Source organism: Schistocerca americana, chromosome 7 (genome assembly GCF_021461395.2).
Source record: "Schistocerca americana isolate TAMUIC-IGC-003095 chromosome 7, iqSchAmer2.1, whole genome shotgun sequence".
Classification (NCBI taxonomy): domain Eukaryota; kingdom Metazoa; phylum Arthropoda; class Insecta; order Orthoptera; family Acrididae; genus Schistocerca; species Schistocerca americana.
Window position 1 is genome coordinate 310,804,587 of NC_060125.1, and position 23,155 is coordinate 310,827,741.

Genomic DNA, 23,155 nt, shown 5'->3' on the forward strand with positions numbered 1-23,155 from the left:
GATTAAAATATATTCATCAAAAGAAAAAATTGCACTAGCAAATTAGATTTCCTGTAAATCAACATAGTTCTGACCCATAACCTGATGATTTTAGAGAGCTGTGAACATTCCTCAGAAACACGAATTATAAATCACTTGTAATAAGAAGATTTTATTAAATTAACTTTGATTAAATTTAGCAACTTCTGAATAAGCAGAAAGAAGCTGAATATCAACAAACTAAATAAAAAGATAATATATCGCAGTGTTATCATCTAAAAGGAAGGGAACAAACTGGAATACCTAAAGTGTGTAGATTTGAATTGCAACCCTCCGCAACAAGGGTATGAAATGGAGTGATCGCATACACTCAGTCATAGATAATGCAGGCTGTAGGCTATAGGCTTCTGTTCATTAAGTTTGTCTACAAAGGAGACTGCTTACAACTGACCTGTGTGTCTCATCTTTGAATATTGTTGAATTGTGTGTGACCTATGCCAAATAGGATTGGTATAGGATGTGCAACGTACAGAGTCAAGGCCTTCGGAAATGCTCACATGTTTGTGTGACTTACAGGAGAGTGTCAGGGAAATGGCGAAAAACTTGAATTGCCAGACCCTTGAACATAGGCGCAAAGTATCCCACTATTCTAGTTAAAGTATCTGTATTATATGAAGAATGTAGGAGTATTAGGGGTATTCTTGTGCTTATGTAGAGAGCATGAATTCACAATCCACACTATTTACGCCTACTGCAAACACAGAAGCATTTAAGCCATCTTCTTTCTCGCTCCTTAATGGATGCCATACACCTATAGTGTGTGTGTGCTCGTGTGTGTGTATGTATGTGTGTGTGTGTGTGTGTAAATTGTGATTAACATAAATATTCGTATAAAGTAGGTAACTTAACTTTTCCAATATATTTACAACTGACTGTAATCTGTAAAATTAATAAAGGTACATAAATGTTTAGTATAAAGTAGCATAATTATAATAACCACACCAGCTGCTTTTCTCCTAATCATTAAATGTAGGTAAACCCCATAATTTTCAATGTACTGAGCGCTTTTAGTTATTTGCTGTTTGTGTACTTCACAGCATTTGTTACATTGGCTTTTTCTGCTTTTTGATTTATGACTCGACTCTTTCTACATTATTGTAGATTCTCTTTCCCAATGGGGTTTCGACTAAGAGTTAAAATTAAGAATTAAATTAATAATGTAAACTCGTTGGATTTCGATGTGGAATCATTGAATAAATCAATCAGACGTTCCAAAGATCTTCTTCGCTTTATTTTTTATGTATAACATCTTTGCATTATGTTTATATTTTGTAGGTAGTTTGAAAGGTTTGTTTACATGTGGTAGTCACGTGTATTTGTTAATTGAATTTTCGTTTAAAGATGCAGCAGATAAAGAGTTTTTCGGATTTAAAATTAAATAGCTGGATTTGCCGTCAGTGTGAAAGCGTTGGTAAGTTTTTTTGTTGTTAAAAGTTTTTGTGAAGTTCTCCAAAATATCATTGAAAATTAAAAGCTCATAGCTATCAATAGAAATGAATTTAAATGTAGTGTCCACTCTTTTTTTAATATTTTCGTTTCAGGTGTTAAAACACCAACACCAATTCAAGCTAACTGTATCCCACATATACTTTCTGGCAAGGACTGTATAGGATGTGCGAAAACTGGAAGTGGCAAGACATTAGCATTCGCTCTTCCAATTTTGCAAAAGCTTTGTGAGGATCCTTATGGTATATTTGCACTTGTCTTAACACCAACAAGAGAACTTGCATTTCAGGTAAGAATAAAGTGATATTTCACTCTTTTAATTAACTCTTTACCAAGCTGAAAACAATTAATTGTTGATGTAGCCATCCTCTTCTGTCTACTTCCATTGTACTGTAATATTTGGTAACTATCTGTAGTTCATTCAACCGATTATAGTCTGCAGTAAAAGTTACATGTTAAGAACCCGTGACATTTTAAAGTATGGTGCAGAAGTAAACATTAGGCTTCGCTACCAGTCAGTTGTTACTGCAGTCAGAATTTCTGCTTTCACATTCATTGGCTTCACCAGCTCACAACCAAATTGTCTCTTTCCAACCTAACCTAGCCCTCAGACTGTGTTACATATCAGTCTGTTGCCACAACCAAAATTTTGGATGAGGTCCAGTATGTAACTTTAGCCCACTCACAGTATTGATTTCCTGGACATGCCAAAATTTTTGTCTTGACTGTATAAACTCTTTATATGATTTGTATGAACTCTTTGTACAGAATTAGGTAGCCATTTATAACATTTTTTCCGAGGTGAGTAGTGTTTTTTGATATCCAATTTCTGCCCCCCTCCCTCCCCAACATGTTAGATGTTCTTTCTGCTAAGGATGGTTGGTAACTCTTTTTCATATCCACAACTCTGTTGCCTCTCTCTCTCTCTCTCCCTCTCTCTCTCCCTCTCTCCCTCTCTCCCTCTCTCCCCCTCCTTTTTTCCTGAGAATGGTAAAGGCCAATAGTAATCAGTCCCTGATCATAGCTACTGTAAGACACAGGGTATTGAATTTGAATCATTGTAAACTAAATTCCTAAAAAGCATCCTAACAGCAGTTGAAAATGGAGTGTGATAGAGTACCTCCACATCTCCCTAAGAAATCCTACTTGTATGTATAAACTGATCAATAGTGGTCACCCTCAAGTTGTGCAGTCAGCAAAGAAATGAGGCATTCTTTACTTTGTTCATTGGACAGAAGCATATCTTTTGCCATGGTAACTGACATTGTTTCATTAAACATGAGAGTTGGTGCAATTCTTGTGGAGGCTCTGGCAGCCACTCATCTGATTTTGTGCTCCTGCAACATGTCACATTAGTGTAGCCATCAAACACACCTGTGACCTTTCTGTCATATCAGTGCTTGATGCGATCTACATTCTTTGTAATTATGGAAGGAAATAGTTCTTTTGGCTGCCATGTCATTCTATGCAACATCAATCCTCCTTCTCCCATGAACTCTGCCTTTAAGGGCACCACAAACTGGTAAGACAGCGCTTTTTGCGTTTTCCGCATACTGTAGGTACGTAGCCAAATATAGAGGGTAGGGAGCCAGCTCATTCTCAGATACTCTAAATAGTGCTGAAGTTTGTCATTGATCTTTTTGTGATAACTTTTTTCAGTGTTGACAGGAATGACCTTTTTGTGCACTGCGACTTTAGATGTCATATACTTTACAGGTAGGGTTTGATTACATCTTTCAAATTTCGCACTGCCAAAGCTGCTGGCAAGTTCACCAGCTTTGTGACAATAGATCTTTTCATCACCTGCTGTCACAGCACTAGTGGACATTACAGGCTCATGAATGGGAAAAGAATCGTGTGACAAAAAACAGTGGTACTTTTTGACATCTACTTCATCCCTTTGTATTCTTGCATTTCTAGCATCCATATTTTGCTCAGTAGCTGAAAATGAAACATCTCAAAATTGCTCATCTTACTCAGGGTTGTCAGCTGCTGTTGGCATCAAAGCAGTGCATCTGGCCAGAGTGCTGTCTGCTAATCCTCTATCATGTGTTAAGCCATGACTACTCGTTACTGTATGTAGTGAGATTTTTCAGTTGTTATGTCAGACCAAATTTGTGCCCCTAATTTTTTTCTGATCTACAGATTGTGAACCATCCTTGAGTTACCAAAAGCTCATGTTCTTGTTGAGTAAGTTTCATTTCCAGTTCAATTCTGTCTTGTAAGTATAAATTACATGATTTTGCAAAAAGTTAGTCACTACTGGCATGAAAATAGGGATTTATAGTCTTAATCCATTGGAAGTGTAGCTGCTAATCTCCACTCCTCTAAGCTTCCCATAAAGTTCTTTACTATAGTTACAGTTTTGAAGTACTACCCTTAATCATGCTGTATCTCCATTGATTTCAACTTTTTGAGAAAATCCATTGGCCACTGCTCTAAACAAGAATACATCTACATCTAGACTGTTAGTGTCCCAGTCATTGAGGATAGTTTTTGGCAATAAATTGCCTCTTGGCTTCTGTCTCGTGTTCTTCAGCCATTGTTTGTTTGATGATTTTTCTGATGTTTCCATTCCTAGTGGCATCTGAAGTTCAGCTTGCAACTGCAGATTACACGTACCTGGCACACCAGGTTCAGAGGGTTTTCCCATGATTACTGCTGTGGTTCTCTCCTCGCTACTTGCAAAGGTCATTCACTGCAACACAGGAATCCAAAATTCCTTCACCTTAGGGCTTTCCTCTTTCTTGTTGAAGCTGTAGTCATGTTTGTCGATTTCTATAAATTCGCTGAACAAGTGGCTGTGGTAGCTCTTCTCTACAGTAAGAACTCCTGTATCAGTGAATTTTACTATGTGGCCGGTCTCACACAGCAAGTGCTCGGCCGTGGCTGATTTCTCCACCTACCCATCGTGCAATGCCACTTATGTTTGTTGATTCAGACAGTCCAACAGAGACTTTCCTACATATTAATGGTATGTGGTATATTCCTGACATAGCAGGTGGACCCCTTTTCTCCTTTGCTGATCTGAAACATTCTTTGAATTCTTTGTTGATTTATAAATAATCCTTAAGCTGTGTTTGCACGATATACAGCCAATTCTATCCACCACTCTGGGAATGAATGGCAGGAAGACCATACCTGGCATTTCTTCTCCCAATGTGTCACTTAACCGAGTGTTTGATTCTGTGACACTTCTTATGTAACTGGTAACCTGTTCCTCCTCAGAATGCTTTCTAGGTGTAGCATCTCGCTTCTGAGGTTCTGTCGATCCAAGTGTGTTGGTTTGCAATACATGCAGTGTCCTAGGTTTTCACCATCCCTGAGAACCAGCGTATCTAGAAAGCATAGCTGTTAATCTTTTTCTGCCTCTGTGGTAAATTTTATGTTGACTTGGTGGAGACTGTTCAAGTGTCATGGGAAGTCACCAAGCTACTGCTCGCCATGGCTCCACACAGTCAAGGTACCATCAGCATATATGTATTACACATTTGGTTTGCAAGTTGCCAAGTCCATCATCTCTACTTTTAAATGTTCCATGAAGCAGTTGGTCACCAGTGGACTAAGTGGACTGCCGATGGCGACACCTTCCTGCTGTTTGTAGAAGCTACCCTTCCGTTTGAAATAGCTCGTGGTCAGTTACGCATGAAAGAGCTTGATGATGTCTTGCAGGAAATAGAACCGTTATACTCCAGAGAGTAACTGAGTGCCGCTGTCATAAACAAAGAAACGACATCAAAGCTGACCAGGGTGTTGTTTCATCCAAGTGAATATGCTGGTGAAAACCTGGGACACAGCGTGTATCGAAAACTGACACACATGGAACGACCACCTCAGATGTGAAATGCCCCGAATCCTTTACATATGTATTGGTCTTTCCCTTGTGTGTCTGAAGCAGAGGGGCCAATCGTTTGCCAGTTTATACATATCCTTATGGATTTCTGGTAATACATACAGCCTAAGTGGTGGGGCATCTGTGTTGTGCAGGTTCCTCTGTATGTCCACCATAAGAGATGATGCCTTGATTAACCAATTCGTACTCCATGTGATCCACTGTGTCAGGTCTGAGCTTTGTTTTCAGTACATCGTCAGACTTAATAGGTCCCAAATCTTCTGTTTATAATGTATGGTCTTCATTGCAACTTTCATGTTTCCCCTGTTGGCAGGCAATACCAATATAATCTTGTCAGCATTAACTCTTGATAGCTTGTAACTCTTATTTTCTCAGGTTGCAAGCTAGCAGTTTTACTCGGTGCAGTATCCTGGCAATTTCAACGCATATAACCTCAGCTCTTTCATAACAAAGGGTCCGAATGGCAGCTTTGCTCTTGGTATAGTTCACATGGTGGTATTGAAATTTCCTCCTTTTTGAAGGACAGACTGTCCCTCTTTGATCAACGGTCATTCACTGAGGTTGATCAATGTACGTAACATGTCAGGAAGCAACCTGTCAATCTGCTTCCCACATCTTGCAAATTTCTTCTTTTGTGACTCAATGCAGAAGTTGAGTACATTCTGCGTGCTCCTATGGGTGATACTGCAGATTTTATCCGAGATGTCTTGATGTATCCTGCCACTTAGTTGATAGAAAATGCTTCTCATCTATTCTTGCCAAGTTTCGCTATGTTGCATGAATTCACTCACAGAGAAAAACATATGCTATTCCGTCATACATACAATGTACTTGGGCATCAGTGATCAGATGCTTACATTACAAGAAGTTTGGTGTGGCCTATTCATTCTGACACCCTGACCGAAGGTTGAGAGATGACAGCAAACATGCTTTCTTCTTCCATTGACAGTCAAGGTGTCGGTAAATCTGAACAGTGCCCATGCCAACATAAAATTTACCATATAGGTAGAAAAGGATCAACAGCTATCCTTTCTAAATATACCTGGGACACAGCGTATATCGAAAACTGGCACACATGGAACGATCACCTCAGATGTGAAATGCAACACCAAGAAAGCATTTTAAGGGGCAGTGGGTCTCCAGCAATTACATAAGAAATGTTAAAGAATCAAACGCTCGGTGAAGTGACACATTGGAGGAAGAAATTTCGGGTACAGCTTTTCTGCCATACATTCCCAGAGTGATGGGTAGAACCAGCTGTATATTGTTCAAACATGACACAAACTGACAAAGAAGATCAGAGAGTGTCTCAGATCAGCAAAGAAGAAAAGGAATCCACTTGCAATGTGAGGAATATACCGTACACCATGTACACATGAGAAAGTCTATATTGGTAAGATTGGATGATCAAACAACAACAGAATAACTGAACATAAGCGGCATTGCAGGTTGAGACAAATGGAGAAGTTGGCCATGACAGAGCACGATCTGTATGACAATGGGAAATGTTGGACACTGGCACCCCAGGTAAATATAATCTCCAGCTTTGAGCTCAACTCCAGTGTGCCACCAGCAATGGAGGTTAAGCTTTGAGAATGACAGTTCTTGTGCTGGCGAAATGTCAGAAAGACTGTCCGACAAGTGTCGGCCAAAGAACCTGAGATGGAAGCCAACAGACAACTTGCCAACAAGGGGCTATTAAAGCCTTAACAGTTTTATAGCTTTTGATATTGAATGCTTGTTCTCTGTTACATCGATCATCAATAATACAATGGCGGCCAAACTTGGGTGTGCCAACAAGCCATTGAGTAGGTGTGTGCTGTCATAATTTTGTTCATGGATGTGGCTGCATAGGTAACACCGAACAAGTCCTGTAACATGCTTCCATCTATATTATATCCTTAGTTTCTGTGAAAGACCATAAGTTAACATCTCCAAGGAGGCAGTGGTAACAACAGTGTCTCAAGCCCTTATATAATGTGGTTTGACAAATGTAATGCAGCAGCTCTTCATATTAGGTGACTCACATTTTTGTGCTGCCACCAAAAGTGCTGTATATATCGCATCATATGATGAGAGAGGCAAATTCACAATGGTCAGGCACAGTATATGTGAGGCTGAGTAATCTCCATGTGTGAAAAGTGTTTCTTCCATCAGGATTTTCATATTTGTTTCAAACACAAACTGGATAAAAGAATTGTCTTGAGAGATTTGTACTGATTTTTGCTTGCTACTAATTTCAGACTTCTGATATCATTACAGAAACTGCAGAATTCACAAGCTGATAGCACAGCTAGAAAATCCCTTGATAATTGCTTTCTTTATGTACCGTTGTCGCGAGACCCAGCTATTTATTAGAAACGTAGGATCTCGCCCTTGTAGCTGAAATAAATGCAGGTGCAAGACAGTTGATTTTTGTATTTAACTTTGAAGAGTCTCCTTTCTTTTCTAAATATACCTGGGACACAGCGTATATCGAAAACTGGCACACATGGAACGATCACCTCAGATGTGAAATGCAACACCAAGAAAGCATTTTAAGGGGCAGTGGGTCTCCAGCAATTACATAAGAAATGTTAAAGAATCAAACGCTCGGTGAAGTGACACATTGGAGGAAGAAATTTCGGGTACAGCTTTTCTGCCATACATTCCCAGAGTGATGGGTAGAACCAGCTGTACATTGTTCAAACACGACACAAACTGACAAAGAAGATCAGAGAGTGTCTCAGATCAGCAAAGAAGAAAAGGAATCCACTTGCAATGTGAGGAATATACCGTACACCATGTACACATGAGAAAGTCTATATTGGTAAGATTGGATGATCAAACAACAACAGAATAACTGAACATAAGCGGCATTGCAGGTTGAGACAAATGGAGAAGTTGGCCATGACAGAGCACGATCTGTATGACAATGGGAAATGTTGGACACTGGCACCCCAGGTAAATATAATCTCCAGCTTTGAGCTCAACTCCAGTGTGCCACCAGCAATGGAGGTTGAGCTTTGAGAATGACAGTTCTTGTGCTGGCGAAATGTCAGAAAGACTGTCCGACAAGTGTCGGCCAAAGAACCTGAGATGGAAGCCAACAGACAACTTGCCAACAAGGGGCTATTAAAGCCTTAACAGTTTTATAGCTTTTGATATTGAATGCTTGTTCTCTGTTACATCGATCATCAATAATACAATGGCGGCCAAACTTGGGTGTGCCAACAAGCCATTGAGTAGGTGTGTGCTGTCATAATTTTGTTCATGGATGTGGCTGCATAGGTAACACCGAACAAGTCCTGTAACATGCTTCCATCTATATTATATCCTTAGTTTCTGTGAAAGGCCATAAGTTAACATCTCCAAGGAGGCAGTGGTAACAACAGTGTCTCAAGCCCTTATATAATGTGGTTTGACAAATGTAATGCAGCAGCTCTTCATATTAGGTGACTCACATTTTTGTGCTGCCACCAAAAGTGCTGTATATATCGCATCATATGATGAGAGAGGCAAATTCACAATGGTCAGGCACAGTATATGTGAGGCTGAGTAATCTCCATGTGTGAAAAGTGTTTCTTCCATCAGGATTTTCATATTTGTTTCAAACACAAACTGGATAAAAGAATTGTCTTGAGAGATTTGTACTGATTTTTGCTTGCTACTAATTTCAGACTTCTGATATCATTACAGAAACTGCAGAATTCACAAGCTGATAGCACAGCTAGAAAATCCCTTGATAATTGCTTTCTTTATGTACCGTTGTCGCGAGACCCAGCTATTTATTAGAAACGTAGGATCTCGCCCTTGTAGCTGAAATAAATGCAGGTGCAAGACAGTTGATTTTTGTATTTAACTTTGAAGAGTCTCCTTTCTTTTCTGAACAAATGATCTTTGTAAGAAGTAGTTTAAATGTTTTTGGAATGTCACTTGCAGCTATATCCTAGAACCTGTCTGAAGTGGGTTAGGTCTCCACTTCATAAATGCATGATCTGATGTCCAGGATTATGGCTGCTGCAGTTTCAGCAATTCAGATGTGTTTTTCTTGTTGCCCTTTCCTTCTGGCATTGTATCACATGTCAGATATGATGTAATAGCCTTCGTTTTGAAAGCATACCGTGTTTTTCTCGAGCTGATTTATTTTTACAGTGAATGACGACAAGTCTTCACCATAGTTTTCGTATAGCCACATCTGTATTGTTTCAATCTTTGGGACATATCCATTATAATTCTTTAGAATGTCTTACAGTGTGACTGGCAGTCATCTTCATTTGCTTCCAAATGCTTAAACAAATGAAATTCAAAGAGGCATATTCATCATCATCTTTTGGTTGTACAACAGTACTGTGAATTGCAGAGCAAATTTGTAACACCTTTTTACACAATTACTATGGTACGTATCTTCAATGTATCTAACTTGAAATTTTACTTGAGTTGCCCTGTGATCACTCCGTTTTATCACCATTTCCATTGACGATTCTGAAAGTCTTTTCATAGCATCACAAATAACTTTTCTTTTTGAAATCGATTTCTTCACCTCTTTCTTCTCGCAACCCTATTCTACATGTTGACCACAAAATAAAGAGTTTGTTTCAAAATCAAATTTTTGAACTGATGGTCAGCAAATGTATAGCTCATTTTCCACTGTACACAGTCTAGCACACTAATCCATTGAATAAAATTTCCTGTACTTTTTATTAACAATGCACTGTACAGTTCACCAAATCAACATGTTTACCATACTTTCTCATCTTACTCCTCTCTGTAGGCATTCGTATTGCTTTATCTTTCACCGAGCGAGGTGGCGCAGCAGTTAGCACACTGGACTCACATTCGGGAGGACGACGGTTTAAACCCATGTCTAGCCATACTGATTTAGGTTTTCTGTGATTTCCTTGAATCACTTCAGGCAAATGCCAGGGTGGTTCCTTTGAAAGGGCACCACCAATTTCCTTTTCCATCCTTTCCTAATCTGATGGGACCAATGACTTCACTGTTTGGTCCCTTCCCCCAAACCAGCCATGCTTTCTCTTTCATTTTGAGAGATCTACCCCTTCCAAAACACTTTCACCATAAGTAAAATGCTCAGATATTATACTGTCTTCCACTGATGAACATAACTGTACAGTGGACAGGTGATGACTGACGCCTGCAAGGGACATCAACTTAAGGACCCTGGCAAAAGTGTTTGCTTCTGACAATGATGGAAAAAACAACATGCAGAGAATGAGTATTCTGAGAAGGAAACGAACAAGTGTGGACATTAGAAGAAATCATTCAACAGAAAGGAAAAAAATACATTAGTCATTAGCCAAATAAATTACTTATAATTGAATAATTGTGATATTTACTTACTAGTTACTTCGCTGGCCTTTTTTTTATTTTCTGAGAACTTAATTTGATAGTTTGCACCTGTTTTTCTATACAATATTATGTCAGATTGGTGAGTCTCAGGTGCTGCATGTTTTATAGTGATGAAACAAGTGTTTCTTGAAAAGTGTGAGAAATCACCATTTTATGATGTAGCTTTTATATAGGAAAATTGAATCAAACAGCAAAATTTTGGTACTCAATCGATGTGGAATTTAACACACTACTTTTTTGTTCACATTGGCTTTTTTGGATACATGTGTAGCTTCAGAGGAATTGTGGGGGGAGGGGGATTACCAACATTTTGGTGGTTTTCTTTTCATCGCACTCCACTCAAAAATTGGGACATTCTCAGATTTTTTTATATCCGAGGCTTACGTGAGTTATTAAAATATTTTCCAAAAGTCCATTAATTTTTGAAGGCAACCCCCTTTTTGGAGCAAATTGTACTGGCCTAACTTGCAATATGTATGTTGTGTCTCAATTAGTTAATTAGTTTTTTTTTATTCTGTAGGTTATCATGGTGGACTGATTCAAAAGGTAGCCCAAGGTTTAGATCACGTTGGAAAGTGACAATGTGGTTGCAAGTTGGCAAGGTGCTATCGAATGTTTAACTGTTTACCTTGTGTAAATTGTTGAAGTTGTGAGAGTAATTAGTTTGTAAATTGCAAATTGGTGATGCTCGACAATATTTTCTAGTTCCAAGTGAAGTACCATTGATGATAGGTAGGAAAACAGAAGTTGAGCAGCAGTTCAGATAGCAGTTGTCTTCTATACCTATATAAACTAAAGCTTCCTACACCATTCTGTCTGTACGTTTGGGCTCTTCTCAGGAACTGTTGTAGGAATTTTGATTCTGTTTTGAACTGATAAATAGATTGATTCCCAAGAAGCCTTACCTATATACGGAGTGAATCAAAAAGAATCATACAATTTGGCATGTTTGTATTTCTGAAACTAATGAACATATACAATGAATTTTGTTTTTTGATGAATGGCAAACTCAAGATTTTTTTGATTTTTTTTTTAATACCTTTTCATAGGTGTTTAATATGCCCCCCTTGAGATGTACGGCATATGTCAGTGCGGTATTCAAATTGTTTCCACACTGCAGTGAGCATGTCTTGAGTTACAGCTTCCACAGCTGCTGTTTTGCAATGTCTCAGTTCATTCATTGTTGTTGGTAATGGAGGCACATAAACAGAGTCTTTCATAAACCCTCACAAGAAATAATCACATACAGTCAGGTCCGATGACCTTGGAGGCCAGTAATGTAAAGCTGAATCATTTGGTCCAGTGCGATGGATCCATGGTTCAGTAATCCTTTGATTTAAAAATTCCTGCACTTCCATCCTGTTGGTAAATGAAGTCATTTGAATCGATCTCCAGCTATGGGAAAAGGAAGTTCTGAAGGATATCAAGATAAGTGCTTCCTGCAACAGTGTTCTTCGCAAAGAAAATGGACCCTACACCTTATCTCAAATAACGTAATAGTTATGATTTTTTAAAATTAGGTGATTCTTTTTGATGTACTGTTTAAAACTTGAGAGTTTGCTCTTTCCAATAGTACATTGTTCACACAAATATCTCCAATAACATAATAGTTATGATTTTTTAAAAATTGGATGATTCTTTTTTATACACACTGTAACACCCAAATATTTAATGGAAATTTGGCTGAACTGTATGAATTAAAGTCCCCCATCATAATGAAAAGGATGCCATTGCCATCTAGTGGCAAATGGCAGAACTGAGATATACATAAGGATACCCAACTGAAGCACCAAACCAGTAAGGATTACTGCTGAGATTTTTGGAATGCGTCTCGCAGCACTTTACATCATTTTTTCAAATTATTCTTTACTATCAGGACACAACGGAAAGTGCTGCAGGTCTCCTCTGAAGATTTTCAGGACATGCCCTGGTTATCTTGATACTACTAACTTAAATGCATACAGGAAGGAAACACAGTATTGTCCTGTTACAAAAAGCATTCTTCTGTAATTTTATAATTGGTACAATTTTCTGTGCCACAACATGGTCCTTTTCTAGCACACATTCCACTGTGCAGTGGTTATTTAGTGCTATCGTCATGTGTACCAGTACCACCAACTGCACTGTGTCCCAGGCAAGTTACAGGAGCATTTGTTTAAAAGTGCTGCAAGGATAGGCACATGGCACTGTGGCTAATGACACAACATTCTTTGCTGGCATCACTAAAACCGCATAATGCCTAAACCAATTTAAGTTGTAAGTCTGCTACTCATCAAACAGCAAACCACAAAAATGCAACCCATTCAAAACTGATTAAAGCTCTGGAAACTAAAGTCAGATCTGCTTATTCATTAATTGGAATTATCTTAATAGAATTCCCAAATTGAAAACTCATTTATACGTACACTGAGGTGACAAAAATCCTGGGATACCTCCTAATATCGTATCAGACCTCCTTTTGCCAGGCATAAAGCAGCAACTTGATGTGGCATGGACATAAGGAGTCGTTAGAAGTCCCATGCAGAAATATTGAGCCATACTGCCTCTGGAGCCGTCAAACTAATCGCGAATAATTTGATCCTGTGACATGTCTAATTTTCATTCATAAAAATTCCATTCTTGTTTGGTAATGTGAAGTCCATGAATGGCCACAAATTATCTCCAAATAACTGAAACTAAACATTTCCAGTCAATGATCATTTCACTTGGACCAGAGGACCCAGTCGATTCCACATAAACACAGCCCACACTATTGTGGAGCCACCATCAGTTTGCACAATGCCTTTTTGACAACTTGGGTCCGTGACTGTGGGGGTCTGCACCACACTTGAACCCTACCATCAGCTCTTACCAAATAAAATTGGGACCTGTCTGACCAGGCCATGGTTTTCTGGTTGTCTAGGATTCAATTGATATGGTCATGACCCCAGAAAAGGCACTGCAGGCAATGTGCTGTTAACAAAGGCACTCATGTGGGTCATCTGCTGCCGTAGCCCATTAAAGCCAGATTTCTGCATCTTCGTAATGGATATGTTTGTTATATGTTCCACACTGGTTTTTGCAATGATTTCACACAGTGTTTCTTGTCTGTTAGCACTGAAACTCTACACAGCTGCTCTCGGTTGTGAAGTGAAGGTTGTCGGCCACTGTGTTGTCTGTGGTGAGAGATAATGCCTGAAATGTGGTATTCTCAGCACACTATTGAAATGCGGCTCTCAGAATATTGAATTCCCAAACAATTTCTGAAGTGGAATCCTCCGTAAGGCTAGCTCCAACTACTATTCAGCATTCAGAGTCTGTTAATTCCCATCAAGTGGCCATAATCATGTCAGCAATCTCTTCACAAGAATCATCTGAGTACAAATGACAGCTCCGCCAATGTGCTGCCCGTTTATACATTGTGTATGCAATACTACTGCCATCTGCATATGTGCACATCACTATCCTATGGCTTTTATCACCTAAGTGTATTATAAATTAAAGTCCCCTGGCTTGTATTTAGTCTGTATTCAGGAACCGCTGTAGAGATCGTGACACAGTTTTCACAAGTATGTAGATTGATTCATGTATATGTAGTTTATAATTTTATTGTTGTTGTTGTGGTCTTCAGTCCTGAGACTGGTTTGATGCAGCTCTCCATGCCACTCTATCCTGTGCAAGCTTCTTCATCTCCCAGTAACTACTGCAACCTACATCCTTCTGAATCTGCTTAGTGTATTCATCTCTTGGTCTCCCTCTATGATTTTTACCTTCCACGCAGCCCTCCAATACTAAATTGGTGATCCCTTGATGCCTCAGAACATGTCCTACCAACTGATCCCTTCTTCTAGTCAAGTTGTGCCACAAACTCCTCTTCTCCCCAATCCTATTCAATACCTACTCATTAGTTATGTGATCTACCCATCTAATCTTCAGCATTCTTCTGTAGCACCACATTTCAAAAGCTTCTATTCTCTTCTTGTCTAAACTGTTTATCGTCCATGTTTCACTTCCATACATGGCTACACTCCATACAAATACTTTCAGAAACGACTTCCTGACACTTGAATCTATACTCGATGTTAACAAATTTCTCTTCTTCAGAAATGCTTTCCTTGCCATTGCCAGTCTACATTTTATATCCTCTCTACTTCGACCATCATCAGTTATTTTGCTCCCCAAATAGCAAAACTCCTTTACTACTTTAAGTGTCTCATTTCCTAATCTAATTCCCTCAGCATCACCCGACTTATTCGACTACATTCCATTATCTTCGTTTTGCTTTTGTTGATGTTCATCTTATACCCTCCTTTCAAGACACTATCCATTCCTTCAACTGCTCTTCCAAGTCCTTTGATGTCTCTGACAGAGTTACAATGTCATCGGCAAACCTCAAAGTTTTTATTTCTTCTCCCTGGATTTTAATACCTACTCCGAATTTTTCTTTTGTTTCCTTCACTGCTTGTTCAATATACAGATTGAATAACATCGTGGAGAGGCTACAACCCTGTCTCACTCCCTTCCGAACCACTGCTTCCCTTTTGTGACCCTCGACTCTTATAACTGCCATCTGGTTTCTGTACAAATTGTAAATAACCTTTCGCTCCCTGTATTTTACCCCTGCCACCTTCAGAATTTGAAAGAGAGTATTCCAGTCAACATTGTCAATAGCTTTCCCTAAGTCTACAAATGCCAGAAACGTAGGTTTGCCTTTTCTTAATCTAGCTTCTAAGATGAGTCGTAAGGTTAGTATTGCCTCACGTGTTCCAATATTTCTACGGAATCCAAACTGATCTTCACCGAGGTTGGCTTCTACTAGTTTTTCCATTCGTCTGTAAAGAATTCGCGTTAGTATTTTGCAGCCGTGACTTATTAAACTGATAGTTCGGTAATTTTCGCATCTATCAACACCTGCTTTCTTTGGGATTGGAATTATTATATTCTTCTTGAAGTCTGAGGGTATTTCGCCTGTCTCATATATCTTGCTCACCAGATGGTAGAGTTTTGTCAGGACCGGCTCTCCCAAGGCTGTCAGTAGTTGTAATGGAATGTTGTCTACTCCCGGGGCCTTGTTTCGACTCAGGTCTTTCAGTGCTCTGTCAAACTCTTTACGCAGTATCGTTTCTCCCATTTCTTCTTCGTTTACATCCTCTTCCATTTCCATAATATTGTCCTCAAGTACATCGCCCTTGTATAGACCCTCTATATACTCCTTCCACCTTTCTGCTTTCCCTTCTTTGCTTAGAACTGGGTTTCCATCTGAGCTCTTGATATTCATACAAGTCGTTCTCTTTTCTCCAAGGGTCTCTTTAATTTTCCTATAGGCAGTATCTATCTTACCAGTAGTGAGATAAACCTCCTCATCCTTACATTTGTCCTCTAGCCATCCCTGCTTAGCCATTTTGCACTTCCTGTCGATCTCATTTTTGAGACATTTGTATTCCTTTTTGCCTGCTTCATTTACTGCATTTTTATATTTTCTCCTTTCATCAATTAAGTTCAATATTTCTTCTGTTACCCAAGGATTTCCAGCAGCCCTCGTCTTTTTACCTACTTTTTCCTCTGCTGCCTTCACTACTTCATCCCTCAAAGCTACCCATTCTTCTTCCACTGTATTTCTTTCCCCCATTCCTGTCAATTGTTCCCTTATGCTGTCCTTGAAACTCTGTACAACCTCTGGTTCTTTCAGTTTATCCAGGTCCCATCTCCTTAAATTCCCACCTTTTTGCAGTTTCTTCAGTTTTAATCTACAGTTCATAACCAACAGATTGTGGTCAGAGTCCACATCTGCCCCTGGAAATGTCTTACAATTTAAAACCTGGTTCCTAAATCTCTGTCTTACCATTATATAATCTATCTGAAACCTGTCAGTATCCCCAGGCTTCTTCCATGTATACAACCTTCTATCATGATTCTTAAACCAAGTGTTAGCTATGAATAAGTTGTGCTCTGTGCAAAATTCTACCAGGCGGCTTCCTCTTTCATTTCTTAGCCCCAATCCATATTCACCTACTACGTTTCCTTCTCTCCCTTTTCCTACTACCGAATTCCAGTCACCCATGACTATTAAATTTTTGTCTCCCTTCACTATCTGAATGATTTCTTTTATTTCATCATACATTTCTTCAATTTCTTCATCATCCGCAGAGCTAGTTTGCATATAAACTTGTAATACTTTATCCTACATTATCCTATTATGCCAGGTGATTTGTCTGGCTGTAGATACTTAGTGCTACTCATGCAAAACATGGGTAGTTGCTAATGTCAATATAAAGACAAGAAAGTCGCAATCCCCAAAAGTTTACAAGATTACATTTAACTGTTATTAGTTTTTCCATAATATATATAATGTTTCCATAAACAGCACTGTTATGAGTACTGTTGTAGATTGCAGACCAGTTTGCTGTCATTGGAAAGGCAATAAGTTTAAAGCATTCTGTGATTGTGGGTGGTATGGACATGATGATACAAGGACAGGAGCTTGATCGAAAACCACACATAGTTGTTGCAACTCCTGGAAGGTATGTATTGATTGTAGTATTAAATATGTTTTCAGAACTGATATTAGTATAATAATTATAAAATTATCTGCATGAAGAAAGCTGATTGACTGAGCTTCTAACAATTCTGGAAGCTACAATGTTTTTCAGTTCTTCGATGTATGTGTAACGGAAGTAATGAAATTAATAAAGATAAAGATGACCTGGCCACTATTTATGCTCAGTATGCACTACAGAGTCTAAAGTGAACTTAAGTATCCACAGTTCTTCCATTACATTTGCTGTAGGCAATTTGTTATTATTAACAGCCATACAGGTGTGATTGAGAATCACTGAATCTAATGATTTCTTTCACCCCCCTTAAGTGCAACCCCTCATCTGCCTTGTAGGAGACAGGCAGTGCCACAAAATAAGGGGCTGCTTGATGATCTGATGTACAGTGGGGACTGCGTTTGTGTAGCTGAGAGCGCTCAGCAGGGATCCTGAAAAGTGGCATCTAATGTGGCTGCAGTGAAAATGCTGCTGCGTTGTAGGATATGAGATTGGTTTCTCATAGGCAAAGGGAACAAAACTCTAATTAAAAATTACCATCCTCCTGAAGAGGTTGGAGCTAGGGCTGGCAACCCAATCCATAAGAAGAACTCAAACTGCAAAACTTCAACAACAGGAAGCTGGGCTAATAAATAGTGGAATACATGGCAAGGGAAAGGACAGTGATAAGGACCAACAAATCATGGGAGAAATAGTAGAAAAATAAAGAGAAAATCAGATTCATATATTGGAAGGTGGAATGCAAGGTCTCTGTAGTGTCCAGGAGGCACAAGGACGCCACTAGGTCAAACAACGAAACTGAATGGGGTATTATGCCTCTTCAAGAAGTAAGTTGGACCAGAGGAGCCTAGAAAAGCAATAAGCTAGCATGTTGTATAGTTGTCGTATTGATAAGCGTGAGCTCGATACAGGATTTGTGGTACACTACCAGCTTAAGCACCTTGTGATTGGATTCATGCTTGTCAGTGCTAAGCTCTCAAGCCTCAGGACAAAGGAAAAATTTTTCAATTATTCCTTAACCAAAACCCATACATCAACTGAGGAAGAACAATGGTACTTGTTTTATGAATTCCTGGAAGGAACATATGATGACTGCCTAGGCGGTGACATAAAAATGGTTGCTAGTAATCTAAATGAAAGGGAACTGATATTTAAATCAACAACTGGACCCCATACCAGACACATCACAAGCAACAACAACAGAGCAAAGCTCATCCTATTCACAGCATCCAGAGACCTGATTATGGATTCTTCACTGTTCCTGCACAATATAATACATAAGAAATATGTAAGTCACCAAATGCAAATGTTATTAATCACATTGGTTATGTGTTGCCTGGTGCAAGATGCCAAGTCAGACCTGTTGGACGTGAGGAAGCTCAGAGGCTCAAATGTCGATTCAGACCACTTTTTGGTATGGACACAAGTGAGGACTTGAATCTCCAATGCATCTAAAGGAACCCATTCCAACAAACAGAAATATAATGTATCAGCTCTAGAATCATCTGCAATTAGAAAGATGTACCAGCAACACAAATCCCTAGAAGGGCTGAAGCACATCACAGCATCGAGGTTCAGTGGGAAATGATAACTAATGCAGTAGAGGTGTCAGCAAATAAACCACTAAAACATTGGGGACTGAAGCTAGGTGCTTAAGATCTCCATGGTTTGATATTGAGTGTGAGTTAGCAACACAGGAAATCAATATGGCATACAGAACATTACAATCATGTTGTACAAAAGCAGTGGGGAAGTTCTCAAAGAAAGAAAGTAGGACTGAAAAGAGGAACCATCAATGAAAAATGAGGGAATTGATGAGAGCAAACATCAAAGAACTGAAGCTAATGAAGAATGAGAGTAAGTAGAGGAAATTTTGTAGGAGGTAAGTGCTGCAGGAAACACTTCATTGAAATAATGAGGGAAAAGAGATCTGTGAGGGGCAGAACTGATATTTTGATAAACTCCTCAACTCCAGAATGATACCAAGAGATCCCTGGGTGCTGCTAATCTTGTCATTGAATGCCCCCCCCCCCCCTCCACACACACACACACACACACACACACACACACACACATATGTATGTGCACTAGATATCCCATAGATGTGCAAAGATGAAATGACTTGAATAAAAATACTGGCACCCCGGGGGAGATGATCATTGCTTTGAAGAAATTGAGGAACAATAGTTCACCATGAACAGATAATATTGTAGCAGAACTTTTCAAGCAAGGTGTCATTCAGTTAGATCAGATTCTTCTAAAACTGATCATTTCAGTATTGGGTGAGAAGAAAATGCCCCAGCAGTGGAGAGGAGGAATTATATGCCATGTATACAAGAAAGTAGATACATTGGAATGTGACAACCATCAAGAATTATGCTACTAAACTTGGTACATAGAATATTCTCCAGCATACTGTTTGACAGTCTCCTCCTAGATGTTCAGATAGAATTTGGCTTTTCTGGATTGTGTGGATGGGAGTTGCAGCACATTCTTTGCCTCCAAAATTATCCTGGACTCAAATGATGGTAACGTACCATCCTCACATCCTCTACCCAACAATTTCCACTCCCTCTGTCATATCACCTCCTCCCCATTCTTGTCTCCCACCTCTTTCTGTGCCACCCTCTGCCAACCCATCATTCCCTTCTCCTCTCCTTTTGCTCTGTTTCCCCCACTCCCTGCCCCATAGCTTTTCAACAGTGCGCCTGTTGGCATCTAGTCCATGCACTCTCTGCCAGGCAGAACTCCTCTCTCCACCCAGATGTACACTGCTATCCCTTCCCATTCCCCCCTCCCTCTTCCAGATTGCTGCTTCCATTCCGTGTGACAGTTGCATTCTGGTCCAAGCTGTTAGAGTTGGCAGTCATGTGCATGAGGCGTATTTGCTTGTGTGAATGAATTGTGTGTGTTTCTTTTTCTGACAAAAGCTGTGGCCAAAAGCTGTTGTCTAAGTGTCTTTTAGTTGTACCTGCCTGCAACTTGACATCATATTTATGGTAAGTAGCAATCATTTTGTAGCAAAGAACCTCAAGTTAGATTTATGTAGTGCATCAGTACCCCATTCTGCCACAAGGAGTGTCACTGTAGTGCACAGTTAAAACGGCTACTTACACTGGTGCAGAATGTGCTCAGTGTGTGTTTTGTTTTCATGAAACTAACTCTGCAACAACTTTTCAGTATTAATTTCGTGGCAGATATGCTAAAAATCCTCCAAACAGGTCTAAAATTTACTCTTTGCACAAAAGCTTTGCTGAGACGGGTTGTTCACTGCCAGTTTGACAGATTGGCCTTGAAGGGTCAGCCACATGGCCACCTCACTTCCCAGACTTGACACCACTGGATTTCTTTCTGTGGGGTTTCATTAAAGACCATGTGTATATTCCTCTCCTACCAAACAGTATCGCCAACTTGAAAAATCGAATCTACACTGCTGTTGCCTAAGCCACGCACAATTTGCTGCAACAAGTGTGCAAAGAAATTGATTACCAATGGGGTGTTTGCCACATCACAAATGGTAGTCGCAACGAGCCAAAATGACACTTGACAGTTTTATGTGAAACTTGTGGTTGTTTGGTACAAAATGGCACATCTACCAATTCTGTAAGTTATCTCGATAAATTTCTGTATCATTCTAAAGATGTAAAGTCCTTTTTGACTCACCCTGTACGTTTGCCTTTGGTAAAAGTTTTAGCTTCTGTACAAAAATATTGAAAAGAAATATGTCATATTCATGATCTTTATCACATGATAATAAAATATTGGGTTAAAAGCTTCAGTTCTTTCACATCTTATAGTCTCAAGTCAAAGATTGGCTTTGGTGGTCACAGTTTCTCTCAGCTAAAGGCAAATAGGATTGGAATCTGTGAATCATTCGTAGCTCTTGTTGATATCAAGGAGCCGTCACAGACTTGAGCAAACCTTCAGTAACAGTTACAGAGAATGCCTCATATCATTTGACTGTCCTTGATGAGGTGCCTACAGTAACTTCAGAAAAAAGTCATTATCGAATGGCTACAACAAACAAACATTCCCAAAACAGATGATGGTGGATAGTGTGAATTACTGTATATTGTGGCTCAGAATGAACCAACTTTATCTCTGTATGTTGTAGATGAACTGTCAAAAATATATGGACATAAAGTCCTGAGACTGCCATCATATCACTGCCAGTTCCATTGAACTCTTATGGACTCAAGTTAAAGGTTATGTGCCAAGGAACAACAAGAAATGTACACTGGCAGAAGTGCAAAGATTGACAGAGAACATGATTAACCAAACTTTGTCATCATATAGGCACATGCAAGTCACCGAAGTGGCATCAACTAAAAAGACTTTCTCCAGATGACCGGTCTACTCGACAGGAGGCCCTAGCCACACGACATTTCATTTCAGGTCAATGCTGTAAGATACACGAAGGGAATTAATAATGAAAGCATGGGTGAATGAATGTGTAGTGGAAAGTAATGTAGAACAATTTATTATTTCATTAAATTCTGACAGAATTTCTTGTGACTATTTAGGCGATTTTAGGCAATAGAGAAAATGATTCAGATATAACTGATGTGCATCCTTTAGTGGAGTATCTTCTTTCCAAAAATTTATATTATACCATTTTCTCCACTTATTTAGATAATTTATTACTTTGCAAATTGCCTGTCGCTGAATGTCTATCTTATTGATGTTGTACACCTATAATGTCTGATTTCGCTATCTTAAGCATCGCCATATATCACTTCCACCCCTGCCCTCCCCACTACATATCAAGACGTTAACAACAGTTGGTAAGAAAACGAGTTCTTTAATTTTTGGTGTGTGCACAGCAATATGTCACATGAGAACGCTTCGTGTTGTGAACGAACTAGCAACTCTGTTGCAATCTGTCAATCATAAGGTAATTTTAATCTTAGTATACAGTATAAAACTCCCCTCATCAAATCCTTGATGGTGGTGACAGATTGATCTGAAGTGTAGCCCGAGATCTAGGTCAGGTTGGAATGTGAGAAATTGGCTGCGAGTTGGTGAAGCCAGTGAAACATGAACACCAAAAAATTATTGTGATAACAGACTGATATGCAGCATAGTCTGAGGTCTACCTTTGTCGTTCTGTCACCTAGTTGTATGTCTTATTTTCGAATTTACCGCAATTTCTCGGGATATGATTAACTTGTGATCTAATATAACATCACCATAAGTGCACTTTTGCTCGGAACTCACAGTTCAGTCAATAGTAACATCCTTCATTTTGGGTTCCTTTTGTTCCTGTCTACGGAAGGCTAGTCTTCATGTGATTTGTAAATGGGGTAAATGCTTCTCATCAATCACATCCAACCTCCTGAACAGACTCCTCTGATCCCCCCTCCCTCGCACCCCAGAAAACGAATTTCTGTTTCTGAAAGCGAGGGCTGGTGGTAGCAGTTTTGCTATTAACTGTATTGGGAGCTAATTCTTCTGAAGGTAAATACAGAGTAAACCATATCTATTATTCTTAAAGATTAATAAACATTCTTGTATAAATTGTAAGTGTGCATTAGGAGATGAGCAACAACTTAGTATTGTTATTAGAAACAAAGCAAGCTTTCAAGTACAACTGTTACTTCTGATTCTTTAAGCCAGTTATCTGCAACCTTTATGTTATGCATAGGAGAATATGGCAAATGCTTTTGACAGCAAACATAAGCTCTGTGCCTTAAGTCATAGTTATCAATAAAAGTGTAAGTTGTGATCTCGTGTCTACTCACTGTTGGCTAATAGATTTCTTTTATTAATACACACAACAGCCTCAAATGCTAGTCTGTTCTTTTTCTTATTTCATTGCCCTGGTTAGGTTTTTTTGGTATTATAACCAATTTTCTCCATAACGAAATAATGTACGTACAGTTTATTCCGTTCAGGTCTTTCATTGATTTCCTGTCATAAAATGGCTCATTTGCAGACT

At 39.2% G+C, this 23,155-nt stretch overlaps 1 protein-coding gene across 2 annotated transcripts in view; it reads left to right on the forward strand.

Annotated features, from left to right (window-relative positions):
- The first annotated feature begins 1,267 nt into the window (after positions 1 to 1,267).
- LOC124622055 (probable ATP-dependent RNA helicase DDX49) overlaps positions 1,268 to 23,155 on the forward strand; it is a 56,944-nt gene continuing 35,056 nt past the window's right edge. Inside the window, exons 1-4 of one of the 2 annotated variants that reach the window (XM_047147621.1) lie at positions 1,268 to 1,450; positions 1,581 to 1,774; positions 17,054 to 17,187; positions 23,153 to 23,155. The exon at positions 23,153 to 23,155 is cut by the window's right edge and continues 103 nt beyond it. In XM_047147621.1, the coding sequence (XP_047003577.1) occupies positions 1,381 to 1,450; positions 1,581 to 1,774; positions 17,054 to 17,187; positions 23,153 to 23,155 (401 nt within the window). In that variant the 5' untranslated portion in view covers positions 1,268 to 1,380. The remainder of the gene's footprint in view (positions 1,451 to 1,580; positions 1,775 to 17,053; positions 17,188 to 23,152) is intronic. The other variant, XM_047147620.1, reaches the window with a different exon arrangement.